The following is a 23461-nucleotide window of genomic DNA, read 5'->3' as shown; positions in this document are numbered from 1 at the left end:
TTTATTTTTGGCTGATTCAAAAATAGTTAAATGTGATTTTATGCCTATATTTGTAACAGAATTTGGTTTTGAAAGAAGCTCATTTTCCCATCTCTGTGATCACCGCTTTTGTCACAGACCTAATATAAAATGTGACTTTAATTTAAATTCTGAAGTCAAATAGAGACTAGATTTCTTGCTTTCTTTTCTAAAGCAGTGTACTTCTAAGATTAGAGGTTCCAGATGACTTTTTTGCCAGAGAGATGGTTTATATTTTCTCCCCATTTGTACTAACAGCAAAGTAGTAGTTTGGTTGGTACCTACCACATGAAATTAAATGCAGAAAGACTTGACTAAAAAATAAAATGAAACTACCATCTCTCATTTCCCTAAATACTAAATCAAAGTTATGTTTGAACTATGTTAAAACAACAACAAAAACAGCCAGGAAATCTTGTAAACTCATCACTCTCCAGTATTTGGACAATACCTAAATACTATGATGTGGTTTGTCAAGCAGTCAAGCAGGCAGACTCTCTCTCTCTCTCTCTCTCTCTCTCTCTCTCTCTCTCTCTCTCTCTCTCTCTCTCTCACACACACACACACACACACACACACACAAGCTTGCTAGGCAATTTTACTTTCATATCCTGCTTAGATTTCTCATTCACAATACATCAGGTTGACTTATTTGTATGGAGATAGCTCATACAACTTTTTTTTCTTTCTCCCTAATACCCAAGACTCTACAGTCTTGCACATGCTTGGCAAGCTCTCTGTCACTGATCTACATGACCAGGGCCCCTAAGTTTCTTCTCATTAAAAAAAAAATGTGTATATATCTGGGAGCTTGTGTACCTTTGGGCATGTGTGTGGACGTTTCTTGGGAATGCCAATCATCTTTGAGATAAGGTTTCTCATTGGCCTGAATCTTGCCTATATTTGCTTGTTCTCTGCCTTTCTAGCACTGGAATTACAAGCATGCATGCTGTCGTGCCTGGATTCTTGCAGGGGTTCTGGGGACCAATGATGATCTTTACATTTGCACAGCACTACCAATGGAGGCATCTTCCACATTCCCTGCCCCACCTTTAGATTTCTTTTTTTTTTTTTTTGTTTTTGTTTTTCGAGACAGGGTTTCTCTGTGGCTTTGGAGCCTGTCCTGGAATTAGCTCTGTAGACCAGGCAGGTCTCGAACTCACAGAGATCCACCTACCTCTGCCTCCCGAGTGCTGGGATTAAAGGCGTGCGCCACCATCGCCCGGCTTCACCTTTAGATTTCTTGAGAGGAACAAAGTATCACAGTGTGTTCCCACATTTGAAAATTAAAAATATTTTATATCCAAAACATTAGTGAGGAGTACAATCTTGAGTTAGTGTATCAGTTGGCCAGAAGTAACTCTCATCTCATCTTAACTCATTTTTTATTCTTACACTTATGTTATAATTTGAAATCAGTGGAGTTTGAATTAATGGAATTGTTTGATGGAGAAAATGTCCATTTGGTTTGACTTGGCATTTTTGCATCTGTATTTTTTTATATTTTAGATAGATAGATAGATAGGTAGATAGATAGATAGTTAGATAGATAGATAGATATAGATATAGATAGACAGACAGATAGAGGCAGACAGATGGATCCCCAGATGTACAATGTGGTTCTTTCTGAATTGAATAAGAAATCCATGGAACCGCAATGGCCTGTATTGCAACTGTTTCTTCTTTGGAGAAGTTCTTCAAGCACCCACTGGTTTCTTCACCATCGACTTCTAGTATCTGTTTAGTTTGCGCTTTCCCTATGACTCCGGGTAAAATATCTACTAGTTCTGCCAACTCTTCATATTTATAGGATTTCTCTCATCCAAACCCTGACCCCTGACTTCTTTCGATTTAACCTACATTTTAGCCTTTTCCCACAATGTATACTAATAATCAACACACTAAAGAGAACCATATATTTTCTATATTTTCTGTTCAACAGCTATTTATTTTACTTAGAATACAAGCTCTATGAAGAGTATAATCTTTGTGCATTTTGTTGATAAATATCCCCCAGTGACTAAAAGACTTTCTGGCTTATAATAAGTACTCAATATAGATTATTATTATTATTTAAAATGAAGCGGTATACAAATGGAATGGCAATGGACTATTCTGCTGTTTTAGAATATAAGTGATACATCATATCCTACTGCAGCTGAAAACCATATTTCCTGATCTATCTGCTGAATGCTAAGAGCACCCCAGAACACAGTGTTTCTTTTACTCCTAGTATATTTTTCCTTTGGAGACTAAACTTCTGTCTCAGGCTTTCAAGTGCTAGGGTGCAGGCATGAGTTGCATGCCAGATAGAACTCTTGGTTTCTAATCAATAAATAAAAAATTATGCCCACACAGAGAAAAGTGGTTAATTGTTTGAGTGTGTTAGAGGTCATGTAACATTCAGTGGATATTTTTAGGAGATTTTTATTTTCTAACTCACCATTCCATGTCGTAGAAATATACATGTTTTAATGTTTATCTTGAAAATGTCTCTACTCAATTCTACAGACTAACAAACTGCATCACTCACTACTGTATCTATCTGTAAGACTCAAGGAAACGAAGAAATATGAGAAAGAAAAAGGAATAGACCTACATCTTAGTTGTAAAACAGAAGCTGCAAGAGAAGCAGAGAGTCTGCCATCCAGGGTCCATTCTTTTAGGTTATCTGGTCGTTATGTGGAGAAACAAAGCAATTGGATGGGGCTTGATTGATGGGTCTACTGCTCATAACCTGTATCCCACTGTACTTCTTGAATGGTCTTAAATTCCCAGTAGCTCCAAAGTGGCCTAATGGAAGGAGGTTTAAAAGAAGAGTGTAGAATATGTGTTTAGATCTTCCAAAGTAGCTAGTCTAAGCACTATTCGAAGGCTCTGTGCCGGTCAGAATGATGGATGGCGTAAGTGCAGCTTGATTAATGTCTTGGGATGGACAGAGAGCTAATACAGGAGAGTCAGTGGTTCGTAAATAAATCTTTTACTGACATCTTGGATGAATCTGACCTTTCCAGTGACAGGACAATGTGTTGGCACTAAGGGACACATCTAAGGCAAGCTTTGAAGTAAAATTTAACGATGAAATAATAATGAAACCAACAGTATATCCTGTAATAATTTGTATCTTATTAAGCAGAATTATTCATATATACATTTATAGTAAAAATATTGGCTTTATTTTAAGAACTTCATTTCTTATAATACATACTTTCGTGTATATCAAATGCCTCAGGTCCATAAATCTCAACAAAACAAGAGCCAAGTTACATTATAAGCTAACATTGTGTTTTTCTGCATTGAAGTCTATTTTTCTGAAGAGTGAAAAAAAATACTTTTAACCTAAGTCTTCTCTATCTTTATACGGTGGAAATTTTTGTGATCCTTTTAGCTGACTATTATTTTATGAATTAAGATGATCCCAGCAATTTTAGCTTTTAGTTTTGATTGGTATTTATTAATTGTCAATATTAATGAGCTCTAGGCAGGGTTCTAGTGTATTCACAGTGTGCACTGATCAAATACAGACTCCCTTATTCCCATTTAATCCCCTTCCCTCTGTCATTCTCAGTCCCCCATAATCTGTATTCATCAGTCAGATTCAGTTTTTAAGCCTCCACATTATGAGAATGAACACGGGGGAATCTAGTTTCCATGTCTGGCTTATTTAACTTAATGTCTTCTAGTTCCGCATATTTGCTGTGAATGATAGAGTTCATTCTTTTTGGCTGAACGATAGAAGCAAGCTCTGTCACTAAACAGAGAATCAATAAAGCATAGTTAGTACCAGCATGGAACCAGGGTTCCCAAGACCTGATATCAAAAGCCAATTTGCCATTTGTTGGACAAATAAATGATACCGGCAAACCCACTAACCTAGATGGGCTTAAGTTGTCACCTCCATTCCAAAACTAAACACTTCACAGAGTTCTTGTAAGAGGCCAATGTAGTAACTTATATTTGCTGAATTTTAGTGGGTTTCTTCACTTATTCTCTATGCAGAGGGTAGATGGCTCTTCCTTGCTACAGTTGGAGAAATAATTTTTAATTAGTGGCAAATTGATAAATTTAAACATAATCTTCTGCTATGAATTTCCAGGTCACTCCTTTTCATCCTGAGCTGTTTCACTCTGAACCTATGTTGTTTAGTTCTTTACTAGGAAAACTACTTCCTTTGCCTCTCATGAACGATGTCTCTCAAACAAAAGAAGATGAACTTTGAAGTTAATAGAGAAGTTCTATGAAGGACAGGAGGAGGCACACCCAGTACAAGTTTCAGTGAGGAATTGGTCACTGTTAGCTATAGATTCCATACTTGGTAGCAAATCCCTTGCATCTCTTTAGATACTTCATGTCCCTTCCACTGGTACCCACAATCCCTTAGTGTTTCTCTTCAGGTGGAATAACGGTATAGCTAATGAGATTCCTAAACTCAGTCCGTTTCCTATTCTCTGCTGACACTTTTCTATCTGCTACACATCTTCCCGTCTGTCCGCATCCCCTGCAGATGAGATTGGGGACATTCAGGGTGGTATGGCTGTAGACCCCCATCCTCTACGGAAGAAATCACTTCTTCTGTTCTCTGATAAGCAACTGCTGACAGGTTCTTCGGAGTATTATTTTATTTGCGATCAGTCTTTGTTCTTTAGGGCATTGTTAGGGCAAGTGTTGGCTACCACAAGTGGTTCATTCTCCTGGAAACAATTTCCCATGGAACGTTCGAAAAGCAGAGTATTACTGATGTTTCGAGATAGCATCTCCTGCCCTGTCATTGATCACCTACCTAATTCTAGTGAACGCCAACCTCTGAATACATGAGTGTGAATATGAACATGTGTGTATGTATGTATGTATTCTGTGAGAGAGTTTAACAGAGTAGTCTGGCATTACAATTTCTGAACGTGATCCATGTAAAGGCATATATTGCCACGGCAGGGAGTCAGAAACACACCAGGTTCCATGGCAGCACATGACCACAGACAATGCCTAAGTTGGCAATAAATAATAAATAAATAAATATCTGGATTTTTGCTAATGTAACATTTTACTTTTGAGCCAGTTACTATGAAAGTTTAAACTGGAGATGCATTAGTTAGCACAGAGCTTGCCATGTAGAAAACCTTTAATGAATGTTGGCCATAATTATATTCAAATAATAGAACACTACACAATAGAAACCCTAGTCAATAAATTGAACTTATCCATTTCAAGCTTCCTAAGAAGGTGGCTTCAGTGGATGGTTTCAACCACATACAGGCTGGTTAATGTGGAAGCTCATCATGTCAAATTTTTTAAAGTTTATCTTATGCATATGAATACTCTGTCTCTGCATGTATATCTTTATGCCAGAAGACAGCATCAAATCCCACTGTTCAATGGTTGTGAGCCACCATGTGGGTGTTGGGAATTGAACTCAGGACCTCTCAGGGAGAGCTGCCAGTGCTCTTAACCCCTGACCTGTTTCTTCAGCCCAGGTCAAATTTATTTTGAAAGATGTCTCTGAAGTGTTTCTCCTTTACAAATCTCTCTGAGATTTACCTCACAAAGGAGTGTTCATTTTCTACTAATTCTTCACAATATAAATGATTCCATTAAGGACACAGATCTATAGGGTGGTAATGGTTGTATGATTCAGTCACAGTAACTTACACAGTGTTCTGAATTAGAGCTACCTTTTAAAAACACGAAGTAGTTTTTCCAGACTTCTTCTTTAAAGTAGGAAAGCAACTCAGTGGTACCAGGACAGAGATAAAGAAATGCAGCCCCCGTGGGCACACAGAATATTTCTAAATGACTTTACACGTAGACTTTCTTATTTCCCAGAGGCCCATGTAAGATTTGAAATTAGTCATTTTCAAAGGAAAAAAATATCAGGGTAAATCACATCTGTTGTAAGTAGACTGAGGTCACTTCCTCCAAGCCCCACCCCTATTAACTGTTCAATTCATTTTTGGCTGTTTTATTTCATATCCATGTGATCAGTTCATTGGAAGCATATTATTAATAAATCAATTCATCTAGTCATATAAAATCATTAATGCTTTTGTAATAAGAAAGATATTTTTACTTCATAGGCTGTAGGTGTGGCCTCTTATACTATTTATGCTGACGTAAAGCATGTATTAGGCCTCTTTTCCAGCTGCAGGATTCTGTTTCTGATCTCCATTCAAGCAGAGGATTCTGATTTGTGAGTCTACCCCTAAATAAATGTCAATTTCTCAATTCTTTTAAGTGTCCTTCTTCACTACTGATTCACTAAAGGAATACAGCAATAAAATGCTTCCTGGCAAATATCTACTGTACCCACAGATTGCCATCTCGCTCGGTCATCATCAGAGAACTTTCCTCTTACAGTAGATTGGATCAGATGCAGAGACCCACAGTTGTCAATGTGCAAACAGTGAGAGACTTTGGAGCACTCAGTCCTAAATGGGATGTCTCCATTAAATCCCTCCCATCTTGGCTTGTGTGTAGAAGAGGAGGCAGAAAGATTGTAAGACCCACAGGGGATGGATGCCACCAAGGAAACAGTGTCTTCTAGACACCACAGTACTGCCACACATATGAACTCAGATGGATTGTGGCAGCATGAACAGGGCCTGCGGAGAGTCAAACCAAACAGGCCCCGCCACTGAGAGGGGAAAGAGGACAAGAGCTCTCATCCCTAATCAAGAAGCTTCTCTAATTAATAACTGGTCGCAAAACAAAAATTAGGTTGTTTTTTTTTCTCAGTGGCATCTCATTGGGTGCACACTTAAGCATGGCCCATACCCAAGAGAAGATGACTGGCATCTCTATAACTTTTATTCATATTGTTTTGTTTATGCTTTTTTTGTTATCTTACTGACCTTTTGTTTGTATATTTTGTTTCCTGACTTTGTGTTATTTTGTGTGTGTGTGTGAATGTGTGTATGTGTGTGACTTTTGTACTTTCTCTTTTCTTTTTTTTTTTGTTTGTTTCTTTTTTATTTTCCTTCTAGATTCTAAAAAGAGACAGAGAGAAGATGTGGAGTTGAATGGGTGGGGAGATAGGGAGGAGATGAGGAAGGGGAAACCGCAGTCAGGATGTATTTTAGGGAAGAATTATTTTAAATTAGAAGTTAGGCTTACTTTATTCATATAGATGCCTGACAGAAGAGGACATTAGACTTCCTGGAGTGAAAATTACCAGTGGTTATGAGCCACCCAAAGTGGATTCTGGGACACTCTCAACTGATGGGCCATCTTCTTGTACTTTTTTTTTCTTTTTTGAGTAAAGTAATATGAATAGCCAGGCGCCAGAATAACAGCTCAGTCAAGGTTATTTTTACCATGCTGAGCTGCTCTAGTCAAATTGGACATTTTTTCCCCGTTAAAGAGATTTTCATGTGGTTTTTCATTCAGCTACCTGTAGCCCTGGGCAAAGTACATAGCCAGCAGGCTGCTTGCTGGCAAAGTCCTAACCAATTACATTGATTGAAAATTTAAATTACTCAAAAATAAAGGTTGGAATTGTCTATGGGAAAGCAAAATATTCTTGGCATTCAGGCAGCATTGTCTCATTACCGTAGCAATGCCATCTTTCTAGAGACTTAGGTAAGTTTGAAAATTATTTTAGAGGGGGAAAATATTAGGGCAGTCCACATTCTGCAAGTATAGCGAAATTATTTCCCATCAGAAACCATCCATGCAACAGCTCTCATACCAGAAGTTATAGCTAAGAAGGATTCTATTCCTCGTATCTTCAAGCTCAGGTACATAGTGTATCTGGGAGGTAGATAATTCGGCAAGAATTCCAGCCAGGCTACCCCCAGTTTTGGAGCTTCTCATCTGGATGACTTTCATTGTTTTTGAACATGGATGCTGTGTGAGGTGTTATTCCGGGCAGCTGGGATACACAAAGTGAGTAAATCCATCAAAAGTCCCTGTCACTGTAAAGGTTACATCCTAGGGCCAAAGAAGGAGTGTGGATGATAGAATATAAGCAAGTCTCTGGGTATATCAGCAAGTTCTACAGTAAAGGGATGTGTAGCAAAAGTGACTCTGGGGTAAAGGGGAAAGACAGCTTGAATGGAACTCTGGTCCATAGAAATGGAGCCCACCATACTCCCAGGAGCAAGTGGATCATTTGCAAGCGCAGCGCTTCCCATGTCTCTATATTTAGGAGAGAAAGCCTGGCAAGGTATAAAAAATACATGTGATCATCTCGCTCTACCTGTTGGAGTGCAATTCCTGGCCTCATCTCTCAGAGCTGGGGATAAAATAAATTCTAAAAGAAATAGATGCTATCGCCCAAGCACTCAGATCCCGTGTGGTCCTTCCTAATTCAGGCTCTGTTGGCTCTGTTGGCTATCTTCTTTCCCATTAGCTGCCCCCATCTTCAGGGTATGGAGGAAGAGAGCGCTGAATGAGACACACAGTTCAGTTCAACGAGCACCTTTCAATACCTCTTTTTTGGCTAACACGATTTTATGCAATGTACGTTAATGCAAAATTCAGAGGTTCTCAGTTGAGGAAATGGGTGCCGCAGATAAAGGAACTATCTGAAAAAAATATATGACAGAGCTCAATAAACAGGGAAGACGCAAAAAACTGAAACATTGTAATCTCAGGTTAGCCCAGAGCTTGCTGATAAAAAAAAAAAAAAGGAGCAAATTAGACCTCTGTAAACTCTGCTATGGCAGTGGTCCAAAGTAAGGTCCATTAACTAAGAGGCAGTAGCTAGACCCATGGACAGAAGCAGAACAATGAACAGTCCTGAAATCACATAGGGAAGGGAGGCCTGGCTGAGGGATATGCTGGCTTAGAGTAGTAACCACTTGATTAATAAGAATCTCCATCCTACCAATGTAGATAAAGAAATTCAAAGCACACACATTCTGCAGCTTGCCGTGGCCTCGCTAAAGACACAGCTGGATCAGATATGGCTAATCGATGAAAAGATGAAAAGACTGGACTGGCTTGCTCGTCCAGAGAACCCAGGTCCTATTCCCAGCTCACAACCATCGAGAATTCCAGTTCTAGGCTTCTGGCAAACCTCTTCTTACCGCCAAGGGTATGAGGCACAGGTGTGGTGGACAGACATGCATACATTCAAAGTACCCATATACATACATACGTGTGTGTATTACGTATGTGTGTCTAGTAATTGACTTAAGTTCCATCACGTTACGTATATTATATATCGCATATGTAATATATCATATATGATAATTTTATGGAAATAATTAACTTAGGTTCCATCATAGTATATAGGTTACATTTATATGAAATATATAATAAATATGTGCATATTTGTATACACACACATATATATGGACATAATGTATACATTACATTATGTCTATAATCAACAAAGACCATCTCTTTCCTTCAATTTTCATGGACACACATCCCAACCGGGTAAGTATGAGCTCCCTGCTTTCAGCCACTACAATCACAGACTTGAAGCTTGAATCTCCTGGAAGTACAAGGGCTGAGGGAAAGAAGCATGAGGAAAGCTAATGGACAAGAAGAGGGCGCTCTCAGAATACCCAGCTAACCTGCACACTGCAGGCTTGCCCGAGCAGGCCAGAACTCGCTGCTAGCCTTTGCTCCTGTAAGGTAGAAGCAAACAGCGAAGCTGGTCAGCCTGCAGAGTCCCAACAGTGAGCTGAGTCCTCGGGTAAACCTAGTGCAAGGAAAGGACCCAGATGGGTGGCTCCTTCCATCTCCCTCTTTGGTTTCTGTAAACACGGCCCCGCCTCTCTCCGCCCCAGTTCACTCCTCCCCACGCCCAGATTTTGGAGGGACCCAGGTTCGCTAAAGCTTGCCTCGAGCCCAACCCTCCTCCCCGCGGAGCTTGCACCCCCTCCAGCCTCAGCTAAGACCCGGAGAGGTGGAATTTCGATTTGAAACTCCTGAGCCAGGGCTGGCGCTGGGCATGCTCAGTGCCGCTGCGCGTCGGGCTGCTGCTAGCTGCACTGGCAGCAGAGGTGCTGCCTGGCTCCGAGACTGGCTCTGGAGTCCACCCCACTGTCACCGCCTGCTGCGGGCTACCAGAAGGCCAAGCTCTCATCTCCTTTGAGTGCCTTGCCCCCGCCCGCCTCGAGTCCCCATCACCCGCAGCATCCTGCCCACCCCTTAGGGAGGTGAAGCCAGAGCTGGGCTCTGTCGGCGGCGCCACACACCGTTCTGCGAACCCCAGCCGAGGACCCTTTCATCGGATGCCTGGGATCAGAGGGCTCTTGGCAGTGGTCCTCTCACACAACACTTTGCTTGGAGTGGGGTCGCGGCGGAGTTTCTCCTCCGCCCCTCAATGCACACACTATGAGGAGAACAGTCAGTTTCCCGGCGCTGTGCCTGCTTCTTAATCTTCACGCTGCAGGTAAGGGCTTGCGGGGCTCAGAGCTGGAGCTGAGGATAAGATGAGAAGCATGCTTAAGGACTCCCGGGAAAGCTTGCCTAGCAGAAGAAGGTTTGGGATAGCATCTGAGGGGTGAGAGAGTGCACCTGTTGGAAGGCTGGCTGGACCTGAAAACTTATGCTAAAATCAGCACTTCATTTTTACCTTGCAGGACTACGAGTGAACATTTTTAAATTTGAATGTAGATTTGTTTCGCCCCTCCATCCAGCTCCCCTGCTTGTGCTTCTAGGCTTTGCACTTGGTTGCACAGTTTACAGGAGAGAGACCAGACACCCTGCTGGATGGAGCCCTCTCATACTGCAGCAGCTACATCTGTAAGGTTCCACGGTTTAGTGAGCGCTCACAGGGATGCTCTGACTGTAACCTGATGAACCACATCTCTGCCCCTAACAGCCAAATACATGGTTTATTAACAGCGCTGCTCCAGGCTGTTTGGGCTCCTGCTCCTGTCACTCGAATTTTCTGAACCAATAAGAGTCAAGAAAGGTTCCAAACGGGAGCCTCTTCTCTCTTTCAGCACCATGGTCAGTATCCGCAGTCAGTAAAGAAACCCAGCCACACTCAGAAACCAAGCTACGGCTTATCACTCTCTCCATAGAATAGACTGGAAGAGAGACAGGGAGAGAATGCAACCAAATAAAAATAGATTCGATACGAGAAACGATATCAGGTCTAGGGAGGCAAGCCAGATAAAGTGCCTCGGGATTTTATATTCAGTGTTACCTGGCACCTCTAATACAGTGAACAGGCACGCCGGACTGCACTCTGTATAATTTTCACACACATACACACACACACACACACACACACCAAAATAAAACAAGCCAGAGCTGTTTAAGGGACCCTGCTATGACAGCAATTGCCCATGCAAAATCCCTGTAGCTTTTCTTTGAGTTTGGTTCTCATCCATTCATACACATTTATTTCTCTAAGTACATTGAGTGGGGGTGCATTATATTACTGTGTCCATAAGCACAAAACATGGCTGTGAGACAGTAATCCTTGTGGTAGTTCTTTAAAAGAGTGGGTGCTGTTTCTCCATATTTGCAATAACGGGAATAAAATATAGTACTTTATTTTCCTAGCGATTGCTTAAATGTTCTGTGAATTTAGAAGCAAACGATGTATAGAAATAAGACTATAATTAAGCATGCACGTTAATTATTATAATTACAGCATTACATTGTGGAGTTTTAGGTGGTTCTCCAGTGTCTTGAAAATCAGTGGGAGAAAAAGCTATAACTCGGTTATTAAATTATTAGGAAACAACTATAATGAATCACTTCATTGCCATATACAATTACTTAATGTTAAAATATAGGGTGAAAAGCATACAGGCTGTTCTTGTTTTCCATCCCACAGTATTTAATGACACCCCTGACAGAACTAACCATTGCCAAAAAAGTTTTCATTGCTATCAAGTTAAGTCATTAATTATCTGATAAAAACATCAGTGTAGTTATTTTTGATAATTATATATAAACAAATGTTGAGGATTGTAATGTGTGCATCTTAGGTAGTTATAATCATAAAGTTATAAATAGACTCGATGTTAAATGTGTGAAAAAATATTACTAATTTGTTATAGATGAACCCTAAGGATAAGGAAAATAGAGGACTTTTTTTCATCAGAGGGGAAACCTAGAAATCTGTATTCCCTGGTGATACCTGCAGCTTTGCCTAGGGGGTGTTGCCAAAGTCAAAGCAAAACACTCTGGTTTTTGTTTTCTTAATTTTCAGAAAGACTAAAAATAAGAGCAAACAATTTTAGCTTCCTAAGGCAACAAGTGCACTGATATACATTTCAGATTTCAGTTGCAGTAAGCTACATATGCGTTCATCGTTTAATACAGTGCTTTAGGATGGTGTTTTGTCAAAACAGATTGCAAGTCTGATATTGTAGTTGTCTTGCCAGCTTCATTTTGGATTCAATTTAATTTTAAACAGCAATTTGTGGGTCACAAGCTGTCATCAGATTAAAATACATCACGGTTACCTAATAATACTGTTTGGGCTTTTCATTAGAACTCAGATAAACACAGATTTCTTGATCTATGCTCCCATCGAATTAGGTAATAAGAAAATAAGTGGCTAGGAGAACAAAGATCAAGAAGCCTCTAAGCCTTTTACTTGTTGAATATCTGAGTTTATGTCTTATGAAGAGAGCCACACTCCCAGGTCTCAGGCTGGCTGTACAAAGGAAGGCAGAGACATTTGTACATTTTAGCCTCTGGGCTGAAAAGCTAATTGATCCCTATCACTTATGCCCAGGCCACCAGAAACCACTTAATGGTGGCACAAATGATGGTATCTAAGAATGCTCTAGAAATGGGGTAAATTAAATAATGGGATGAGATGTAAGTGTTCTCAACTGTACTGGGAATTGTTGCCTGGGGCATGGCCATGTCTTTAAGGATAAGGCTGCAAATCACTTTCAACATGAGTGTTATCTCCAATTACCTGGCATGGCTGCCTATGGCGTGGTGACCCTGAGGCCTGTCAGTATCAATAGGGGGTAAAAATCGTGATCTGTTTGCAATGTCTGTACGAAGGGATTACAGTGTGCAATGCAGTTGTCATTCCTGCATAAGATAAGCCAAAGGAGATGCAAAGCTCATAGCTTGATAGAGAAGTTGAATGTTATATGACAGATAATTGCCTTAGATATTAGGAAACAACTTTACTTATTGTACATCCAGTTGTTCATACTACAGGCAAGAATAACAAGATACAATAAAACTGACAACATAGTCTAGAACAGGGGGGATAATCAGGTTTCCAGATCTATTGCTGCATAGACCATGAAAATCAAGTTCCTAATACAGCCAAGAATACTTTCATCCCATGCCATCAGCCAGTTTCTGCCATTTATGGAGCACACAAAGATGCCATCATTTCTGTCATCATAAAATAAGGGCTGGAAACTCAGGCGAAACCAGATCTAATAGAACAGGACACTATCAAGTTAGTGGTGACAAATCCTTTTTGCTTGCCTGCCCTTATTCTTCACACCTTCTGGGATCCAGTGTCACAAATATAGTCCAGTTCAGAAGCCCACATTATATACATGCTAGAAACAACAAAAAGCCATGCCAATGATAAAATTGCTTGAAGAATAACTGTGTGGAAGATCCACAGACAGCTTGTTTACTTCAGTCCTCCCTCTCATCCTTGGCCCAATGAGTCATATTCCAATTGAGGAGATTATGATAATGTGGTAGTATTTTCAAAGCCAAGGAGTAAATTTCTCCTGATAGCCTTAAAGTTATCATCTAAAAGCTTCCCTTCCCAGCTGAATGCTGTGATAAGAGAAAGGCTGACTTCAACCCATGACACTGCCCTCGGCATTGGAAAAAAGAGACCGCAGATTTCCACCTTGTACTTCCCAAATTACACACACTTCTTCAGGATGTGTCTCAAAGGTACCCTTTGACTTCCAGAGAACTACTTAGCAAATTTATCTAGTCTTCCAAAAGGTCAGAGTTCCTGTCATGGAGTCATAAGGATCTAGGAAGTCATTTGCGAAGTCGCATGCTCAAGTAAAACAGCAGACTACCAAGAAAATAATGTAAAATACTTTCTGATTTTATAGTGCCTTTTGGTAGTTCAAAATCAAAGATTTCCCAAAACCAACACAGTCCTTAATTGCCCAGACCTGTTGGATTTTCTTCTTCCATTGTCTTTCACATATACCCCCCCCCATTACTTTCTTCTTTTTACCAATCTCTGGTCACATTGTTGTCCTTCTTTTTAGAAAATATCAGGCATGTATGTATCTTGCATATTTTTTTTTTTTACTTTGTCGAAGAAAGTCATTTCATGGCTTAACCTATCAATGATTTTAGATTTTGGTCTTTACCAAAATTTTACCTTTTTAGTGGCAAGTTCTCTTCTGAGCATCCTTCATATTCCCCTCTCTTAGACTGATATCATCCCTTCCTCAACTTTCTTCCCAGAGGTCATACCATCTAGCATAAAAATACTTTTCTTGTTTGTTTATTGTGTTCCCTTCTCTACATGGAAATGTAAGTCCTTGAGGGTTATTTGTCTATTTTGATTTTGGCTGTATTTATCAGATATCATGTCCTGTCTAGTACATAGGGTGTTGTGTGACAAGACTTTTCCTGGGGAGATGAAACACACATATGCCTACTTATCTCAGGTAGGGATCCAATGACAGACCAAAGTACAAATACCACCAAAGTCTAATTTGGTGAACCAATGAGTTTTGTGGGGGTGACTTACAGTAATAAGGGAATGAGAAGAAACGACTCAAAGATAGTTGCACGCATCACCAAAGACCACCCTGGCATGGATGACAATTCAAAAAAAAAAAAAACAAAACAAACTGGGAACCTGGAGCATACTGCACCCTGCACTACAACAGGCTGCAAAGTGTCGTTTCTAGGTGACTTGTTTGTTCTAAACCTCTTCTGGGCAGATGGTCTGGTCTCAGAGTCTTCTTTGTAGCTCTGCTTACCTGTATGTTAATCTTTGCAGCCTTTAATATTTTCTCTTGTGAGGGAGGGGCCTAGTCAATCTGGTTAGTTTCAGGGACTTCCTGAAGCTAATTTTCTGGTTTAAGGATCTTCCCTGCAGGATAGAATGTTTCAATCTTCAAGAAAACTGCAACACACCAAAGTGGTCCTTGGTATAAATGTTTCTAATTTTTGAGTATTATTTAATGTTGGTGTTCTCAAGATATTTTTTTGTTATTTTCTACTTAATCTCATTGGATAATTATATTTAGAATTGCATGTCAGAGATCCCCAAATCCTTATTTTTAGCTTAATTTTGTCTCCTGAACTCTAATACCTTGCTTACCACTACCTAGACTCATTGGATACTCCAAAAGAATGTAACATCCAACTGTTTATACTCCACACATGACATTATAATCCCTTATTTTTAATCTTCCATGTCACAGAGAATAATGCCAAGATCCTCAGCTTCACCTAAGCCTGAAACCAATAATTCATCCTAGACCCTTTGTACTGATCATCACTGTGCCAAAATACAGGATAAGAAACAGCTGAAGGTATGAAATAGGTAGAGTTTTAAGAGATACATTCTATCATGGTTGTGAAGGCCTGAGAGCAGGAGCAAAAAAAAAAAAAAGGCTGGTTACATTGTACCCACAACCAGGAAGCAGATAGTGAACAAGTGGAACCAGGCTATAAAAATCTCAGGCGATACTGCCCCAGTAACCTACTGCCTCCAGTATGGCTCCACCTTCTAAAGATTTCAGGACTATTCCTAGTAACTTCACGCACTGGAGACCAAGCATGCCAACACATGAGCCTATGGGGGACATCTTGTGCTCAAACTACAACAGTCTACCTATGCTGCTTTGATGCTGAACATTCTCAATTCTTAAAACTCAAGTCTTCTCCCCTTCAAGTCCATGCCACTGCATTGAGATCTGGATCCTTGTTACTACTAATCAATCTCATGCCGAACGTGTCTTTCATAATAATGTCCTAAGGAAATTCAAAAACGTGTGAGTCTCTTTATACAGTTATCTAACAAAGCTGTTGCTTTTTCCCTTACCTGCTGTAAAATCCAAACACACAGGCATTACAAAGTCTTTCTCAATCAGAGTAACTGTAGTCATATTTTCTGTCAACATTCTCTCCATTTCATAGTATTGTCAGACTGATAACCAAATTCTGTTATTGACATGTTTTGCCTCCTTTTTCATGTTATTTTTTCTTAACTACCCTATTATATTTTTTTCAAGACAGCTCTTACTGTAACTTCAAGTTTTAATTATATAGTGCCTACTTTGAATCCTCCTTGACACCCTACCCCATTCAAGCAACTTGCCTACATTTTCCTCATAGGCAGGTACATTCCTGTAGCAATGCAGTAAATCAATGGTTTAATGCTTTTAAAGAAAACTAGAATTATAATTGTTACCTTTGCATACTTACTTCATAGAACTTTCTTTGTTATTCATTGTTCTATCAATACATTTTCAATGAATAAACAAATATATATGGTGAAAACAATGATAATATATACAAGTAGATTATACATTACCTTAATTAGCATACAATTTACTTTTTTCTCAAGTTAATTATATTTATTTGCTATAATAAAATGAATAAGGAACAGGTTTGATTTGCAAATAGATTGTAAGTTTGCTTTATGAATGCATAGTGCAATTTATACAAGAGTTATATGATGACCTCTTCTTAGTTGAGTAGACATTCTTCTATAAGTTTTATACAAGTTTATAATAGTAATCAGATTAATTTTCATTTAAAAACCTCAAGGCAGAAGATAAAAAAGGGACAATAATAGTATACTAATAAATACACTTGATATTACTAGTTCTGATTATCAATTGACTATTATCTGTCTTATAAGAGGAAGCACAGATTCTATCTATATTCAAAATTAAGATAAAAATTTAAAAATGATCCTACATTCTTTTCCTGCCCCAAACAAGAATCTAACCACGGACATGAAATGCCTGAGTAGTTGGGTGGTTGTATAGTTTTTTCCTCTTCTCAATTTATGTGTAAGTAGCTTTATAAAATCTTGTTCAATCACATTTTATGGGAAATGTACATATACACAGAATGAAAAATATTTTGTGAATCATGAAATGGTCACTTAAAAAGATCATAAGATCACACATCAAAATTCCATTCGTATCACTGTTACTATTCATTGTAATATGGATGATATAGTTTCGGGTAAGTTTATTGTTACATCTATTGAAATATATTTTGTGAAGTCAAATTCAAAAGAGAGAGAGAAAGCCCAATTTCCCTTCAAAAGGAGATTTTGAAAGATCCAAGTGCTTACAAATGTTGGCATACTTAGAATGTCACTGATGTTTCCCAGTAGTTTTGCAAAAGAAAAAAAATTATAATAAGCTATTTTAAAATCAAAGTTTCAAATGCTTATGCCCCATACAATGTTACTGGAAGTGTCTATTACAGTAATGATATTTTCAACAGAAAGACAATTAGCTAATTCATATTATGAACACCAGCACTTTCCATCTAAATAATTTTTGCTCATAATGACTGTTTAGACTTTCTTTACAATCAAATCTCATTTCATTTTGATATACGAAGATCATGATAGTCATTAAAAATGCAGCTGCCTGGGCCAGCAGCAAAGCAAAACTAATCGTTTATACCCTAGATCAATATGTCTGGTTGCACTGAGGCAAAAGCCCAGTTCAATTGGATGTGAATTATGTTTTTCTCGGTTCAGCTCCACAGCAATGTCCATTTTTTGACTTAAGTAAGAGAAAATGGTTTGGGATGATTTTAAAGCACTGGCCATTCCTTGGAAAGGAGTGCTTATTAAACAGGAAGAGCAACCCAGAATCATTCACTGGCCCAACATCAATATATACAGAAAGTACAAGACCCAGCGGCTATTTTGCCATGTTAGTGATCCAGTTCTTGATGGGGGACAGAACAGAGCATGATCCCGTGTATATAAGTGGTCAGCTTCCATCGTTGGGTAACGTTTATCTGATAAAGTTGTCTTGTGGGGGTGGGCCAAATACAATACTACCATAAGATGGTTTGAAAGATTTTTATTGATTGATTGATTGGTTAAAAAATTCATCAAAGAGCACCAGCTTAGCTTATTGGCATTCATTTCAGGTGACCAGGGCATAGGATATGGTGGACTAGAAGTGTTAGCCTGGTGTTTAACCAAACATTCCTCCAATTTCCAATTGTGGGCAAAGAAGAGTGGGCAGGGATCTCTGAGAGGCCAACTAAGAACCTCCCTCCTCCTTAGTGGGTGTTTATATCTGTATTTTTATTAAGCCAAGATTTTAATTCCTATGTTTTCTTATTTTTTCATAATGTTTGGTGTGTGTGTGCTGCAGTGTGGGTATGAACATCAGAGAACAACTTGTGAGACTTGGGTCCCCCCTAGCACGCAGGTCTGATGGATGGAATTCAGGTCTTCAGCCTTGGTAGCAAGTGTTCCCACCCACTAAACCTTCACTCCATTTTTGTTTAAAAATAACTCCTCACCTGTTATGAACACTATTCTTAAAGCAGATACTATGTAAAATTGGAGACCATCTTCCTAGGCAACTAGAGGATACTGCTATAGAAACAAGGAGTTACTTTGTATGCTATTCTAAAGAAAATGTTTTTTAAAAGTCAACAAGACAGTTTGTAATCACTATCACTATTTACAAATAGTTGCATTTAATTATTTCTGTCACAATGAGCATATATAAAATTTAGATTTACTAGTTCATTACTCAGTGTATACCCATGGAACTTAGTTCCTGGAGCTTCTTCAGGAATTTCTTTCAGAAATAGAAAAAGGTTCCCATTTCTCAGCATGCTAGGCATATGGAAAGTTCTCTGTATTCTGGCTTCCTCTAAGAGGGCAGATCTGGGTCTTCGTGTAACACCTTTTTAGAATTTAACACATTTCTGTCAACCTCCCTTTCAAGCAATGAACTCAAGTTTTTCAGCCACTGGGAGACAGCCAGCTCTGTCTGAGCTGATAGAAATTGTTCCTCTTCCAGCAAAGTCTGAGGTTTCTCAGTCTTCGTGACTTATTCCAGTTGTCATTGCCCCAAATGGTTCTGCTATTGTATTGTGTTCCTCTCTGTAACAGACATGTGTTCGATGAAAAATAACTCTATTGAAGTTGAGCAATACTCCAGAAACATGAGAGGAACCTTCTCTAATGATTTTGCCACCAACACAGCACACAGTGATTTTCCTTCAATGGATGTCAGAGTTTCTCACTCCACTTCTTCACTTTCAATGGACAAGAACATTAGGAAGAAGCAGGGGTCGCTCAGTGTCTTTATACTGGCATGGAAGCAGGGACAGGAATTGCTTTGTTTCCCGTCCCTAATTGAATGCTTAGAAAACGTGGAAGTGATTGTATCAGAGAATGCATGGGAAGAGTCTACAGGTGCTTTAACTGAAGTCATCCCTTATTGTAGGGCTCTGGTCCTTATGGAAACAGAGAATAGATCCAGTTCTACCCAAATAGACATTGCTCGGTTGCTGTTGTTTTAAATGTTAATGTAGATGAATGGGATACATCACTAGTTAGACCCATGGAATGTTTAGCAGCCCATAACCTCCCGAGACTGTGTTTTCACATCATAGGAGTAAGTGCCTATACATTAGAGTGCTGGGAAATTAGTCCTCAATGAGCATTTCTTTCTATTTTAAACCTGTTGGGTCCTGTGTGAATTTGAAATTTTAATAAATGTGATTTTATCATCTTCCAGAAATACTGGTTTTATTTTTACTTTTGTAACAATAGAGTTGGTCTTTAAGGACAAATATTGTCATCAAATTGTCTGGTGTCAGGATATAGAATAAATGTGTATACACCATGCATAGATACGTTGTTAGAGCATAAAAAGATGTGCGAACAGAATTAAACAAAACTAGTTTTACATGCATGCACAGTCATTATGGACTCTTTCAACGTGTCTGCATAATCTCTCATTATGATAAACTGGAGTGAGCTTGACTTGGGCTTTGAGATGTCATTCTAACAGACCTTGACCATCATGTCTTGGTCTATAACATGTAAGTTTCAGTGCTAATAAGATGCCTATTTTTGACAGAAGATTGACATTGTAACAACGTTTGGGGCAATCATTCCCAATATAATTACAAAGCGACTGAAGTTTTTTTCTAATATTTTCCTTTTTGTATTCAAGACTTTAACTTCTTGAGCTGGTTGCTTCCAGAAGTGCCAAGAAGTCACTTTTTATATGCATAGAAAAGCATTTTCAGAGAAAAATCAAGAGTAAGCAAAATCTGTCTAAATGAATTCCAATTTTTATTTAAATCCATTTATAGTTTGCTTATGGATGCATGTTTTTATGTAGACGTTTGAAAGAAAAGCTCCTGGTAGCTACTCATTTATCTCTCCTCTTTAGAGAAGAAAGGGCTAAATGCTTAAAACACAATTGTTGGATAGTCCAATGACCTGTTTTGCATGTTCCTTTTAGAGAAGGGTGTTTTAGGGAAGGGTGTTTCAAGAATGTTGCTTCATATTTTTTTCCTTTTGTAAGTCAGCCTCATAAAATTTGCAGCGCAAAGACTCATTCTGAGGGGTGTTCAAAAGGCTGCTCTACCTTCCATGTCTAGGAACAGCCTACTTTGAATCTGAAATAATACATGGCAATGTCCTCAGGCTCACCCATGTAATTACGTACATTTTCCTCTTTCATTTGTGAAAGATCTCTTCACATGTTTTTAGGGTCATATCCAGAAGGTAATTTCAATCCTGTAATTTTATGACTAGCAAAGTTCATTGGTTATTCTCATGCAAATGTTGCTTTTTATAACAAAAGTACTCTTATTTTAAATGCAGATGTGTGGCTTTAAAATCCACTTCCTAACCATTCTATGAGAAACACCGCATCCCTCAAAGGTAGCAAAAATTGTCACTGGGCCATCAACATAGGGAAAATGCTTGCACACATCTTGTGTGAAATTTCTCATTTTTTTTGTTCTGTTAACCTCCAGCATTTTTCCTATGTTCACTCACTTGTGAAGTGGCTTCTTCCCACTTTGCAAACAGAAAACAGAAACATCAACAGCTAATTCTTCAACCTTCACCACAAAACTAAAAGGTCTGTGAACTTGTCTATCTCTCCAATACCTTACAGTGACGCTTTACTCTGAGCAAATGCTCACCCCATGCCTGTTGCAGGAAGTCCACTTGTTTGTCCCTACTGCCCAGAACCAAAATAACCACACAGAAACCGTATTAATTAAATCACTGCTTGACTCATTAGCTCTAACTTCTTATTGGCTAGCGCTTACATCTTAATTTAACCCATCTCCATTAATCTGTTCATCACCACAAGGTTATGGCCTACCAGCAAAGTTCCAGCATCTCTACCTCTGGCCTCCAATCCATGGCGTCTCCTGACACCGCCCTTCTTCCTCCCAGCATTCAGTTCCATCCTCCCCACCTAAGTTCTGTCCTATCAACAGACCAAGGCAGTTTCTTTATTCATTAATGCTAATCACAGCACACAAAGGGGAATCCCACATCACATGCTGTACATTAGGTCATATCTCCTCCTACCTCCTGGTAGAGCACCCCATGCTTGTACATTGGGTTGCATCTCCTCCTATCTTCCCGTGGAACTCAGCTTCTCATTCTTTCTTCCCTTACCCAGATCCCACATGCTAATGATCATTGATTTATTCTTCATCACAACAGAGTCTTTTCTCTTGAGAATGTCAATTAAATGGAAGGCACAATGATGTTTTGACACTTTCAGTGTAAAGCTTTTCATATTTATTCATGTCATGCAGATCAATGATTCATTCATTCTTATGAATAAGTGAGACTTCTTTGTACAGATCACCATAGTTTATTTATTAACCACTTGGAGGCTGTTTGAGTTATTTCCATTAAGAGTGATCATAAACAGAGTTGAGACAAAAATTCAAAAATATTTTGTGTGACTGTAAGGTTGATTTATCCAGGATTTCTTTAGGGTGAGTGTGCAGAGACAGAAATTTCCTGTTTCATATGTAAGTACATGTTGAATTTTATAAAATCTGCCAAAATCCTTCCCAGAGTGCCTCTGTCTGATTTCATTCCCACCAGTAAGGTCTGAAGCTTCCTTTTATTCTCGATTCTTTCCAGTACTGAATGTTACTAGCAATTTTCACTTTAGAATTTCTAAAATTCAGTTCACATCATAGCTTTAAATATGAATTCATTAATGACTACTAAGTTTAAACATACTTTCATTCACTTATTAGCCACCTAGGCACCTCTTTCATGTATGTCGGGTCTTTATCCCATTTTGACATTAGTTTTTCTGCCAACTGATGAATTTTCAGATGGCTGGTTCACTGTCAGCTCTGCGGCTTGAAATTACTTCCTCCCAATCTGTAGATAGTTTTTTCCAGCTTTCACTCAGTGTCTTTCTCATAACAAAAAATTTAATGTCAAGTTTGTCATTTTTAATTTGTATTTTATTTTAAAAATTATGTGCATGTCTCTGTGGGTATTTTTGTATATGGGTGCAGGTTTCCCTGAAACTCAGAGGCAACAGATTATTTTCCTGGAGGGTGAAATTACAGGTGGTTGTAAGGCTCCCTACATGAGTGTTACCAACTGAACAACTGAATTTCTGTGCAAAAAGAGGCCATACTCTCACCTGCTGAGCCCTCTCTGCAGCCTCATCATTGTATTATATTAATATTTATCATATTATTTATTTTTTAGTCTCCCCCATCTTTCTCTGTGTGTGTGTATGAGGGTGTACATGTGTAGGTCAAAGAATAGTTTGTGGGAATCGGTGCTCTCCTTCCTCCACGTGGGTTCCAGGAATTGAACTCAAATCAAAAGCTTGGCAGCAGGTACCTGACGCAGTGAGATGTCTCACCTACTCCATACAGACTTTTCTTTTATTATATGTGAATTTAGTATTATCGTCCCAAACTCTTGGTCTAAACTTAAATACAGTTCATTTTTTGTTTTCTTCTAAAAGTTGGGTGATCACATATCTTTAGGCTTGTGAGATTTATGAGTTAAATTTTGTACAAAATATAAAGTTTAGGTAAAAGGATATGGTGTGTAGGTGTAGCCTAACCCCGGCCTCTGGCAACCATTACTCTACTTTCTACGTCTATGAGCTTAGCTATTTATATCTCAGAAGTGAAATCATGCAGCAATGTGCCCTGATTATCTTACTACATCATAATGTCCTCCAGCCTCCACCATGTTGCTACCAATAATCAGATTTCCTTCTTTTTAAAAGATTTATTTATTATATATACAGTGTTCTGCCTACATTTGTGCCTGCATGCCAAAATAGGGTACCAGATCTCATTACAGATGGTTATATGGGTGCTGGGAATTGAACTCAGGACCCCTGGAAGAGCTGCCAGTGCTCTTAATCTCTGAGCTGTCTCTCCAGACCCAGGTTTCCTTCTCTATGCTGGACAAACAGTGTTATGTTGTGTAAATGCTGTACTTTTTTTATCTCACTTATTTATAGACACTTGGGTTGATTCTATATTTTGGATGTAGAGCTTAGCCCTACAATGGTTGTAACAA

At 38.9% G+C, this 23461-nt stretch overlaps 1 protein-coding gene across 1 annotated transcript in view; it reads left to right on the top strand.

The window, feature by feature from the left end:
* The first annotated feature begins 9778 nt into the window (after positions 1-9778).
* Ptprr (protein tyrosine phosphatase receptor type R) overlaps positions 9779-23461 on the top strand; it is a 227848-nt gene continuing 214165 nt past the window's right edge. The window contains exon 1 of the mRNA XM_075954367.1: positions 9779-10360. Coding sequence (XP_075810482.1) covers positions 10303-10360 — 58 coding nt within the window. The 5' untranslated portion in view covers positions 9779-10302. The remainder of the gene's footprint in view (positions 10361-23461) is intronic.

The sequence above is a fragment of the Microtus pennsylvanicus genome, chromosome 20, assembly GCF_037038515.1.
Source record: "Microtus pennsylvanicus isolate mMicPen1 chromosome 20, mMicPen1.hap1, whole genome shotgun sequence".
NCBI lineage: Eukaryota > Metazoa > Chordata > Mammalia > Rodentia > Cricetidae > Microtus > Microtus pennsylvanicus.
This window is presented reverse-complemented; position numbering and strand designations above follow the sequence as displayed.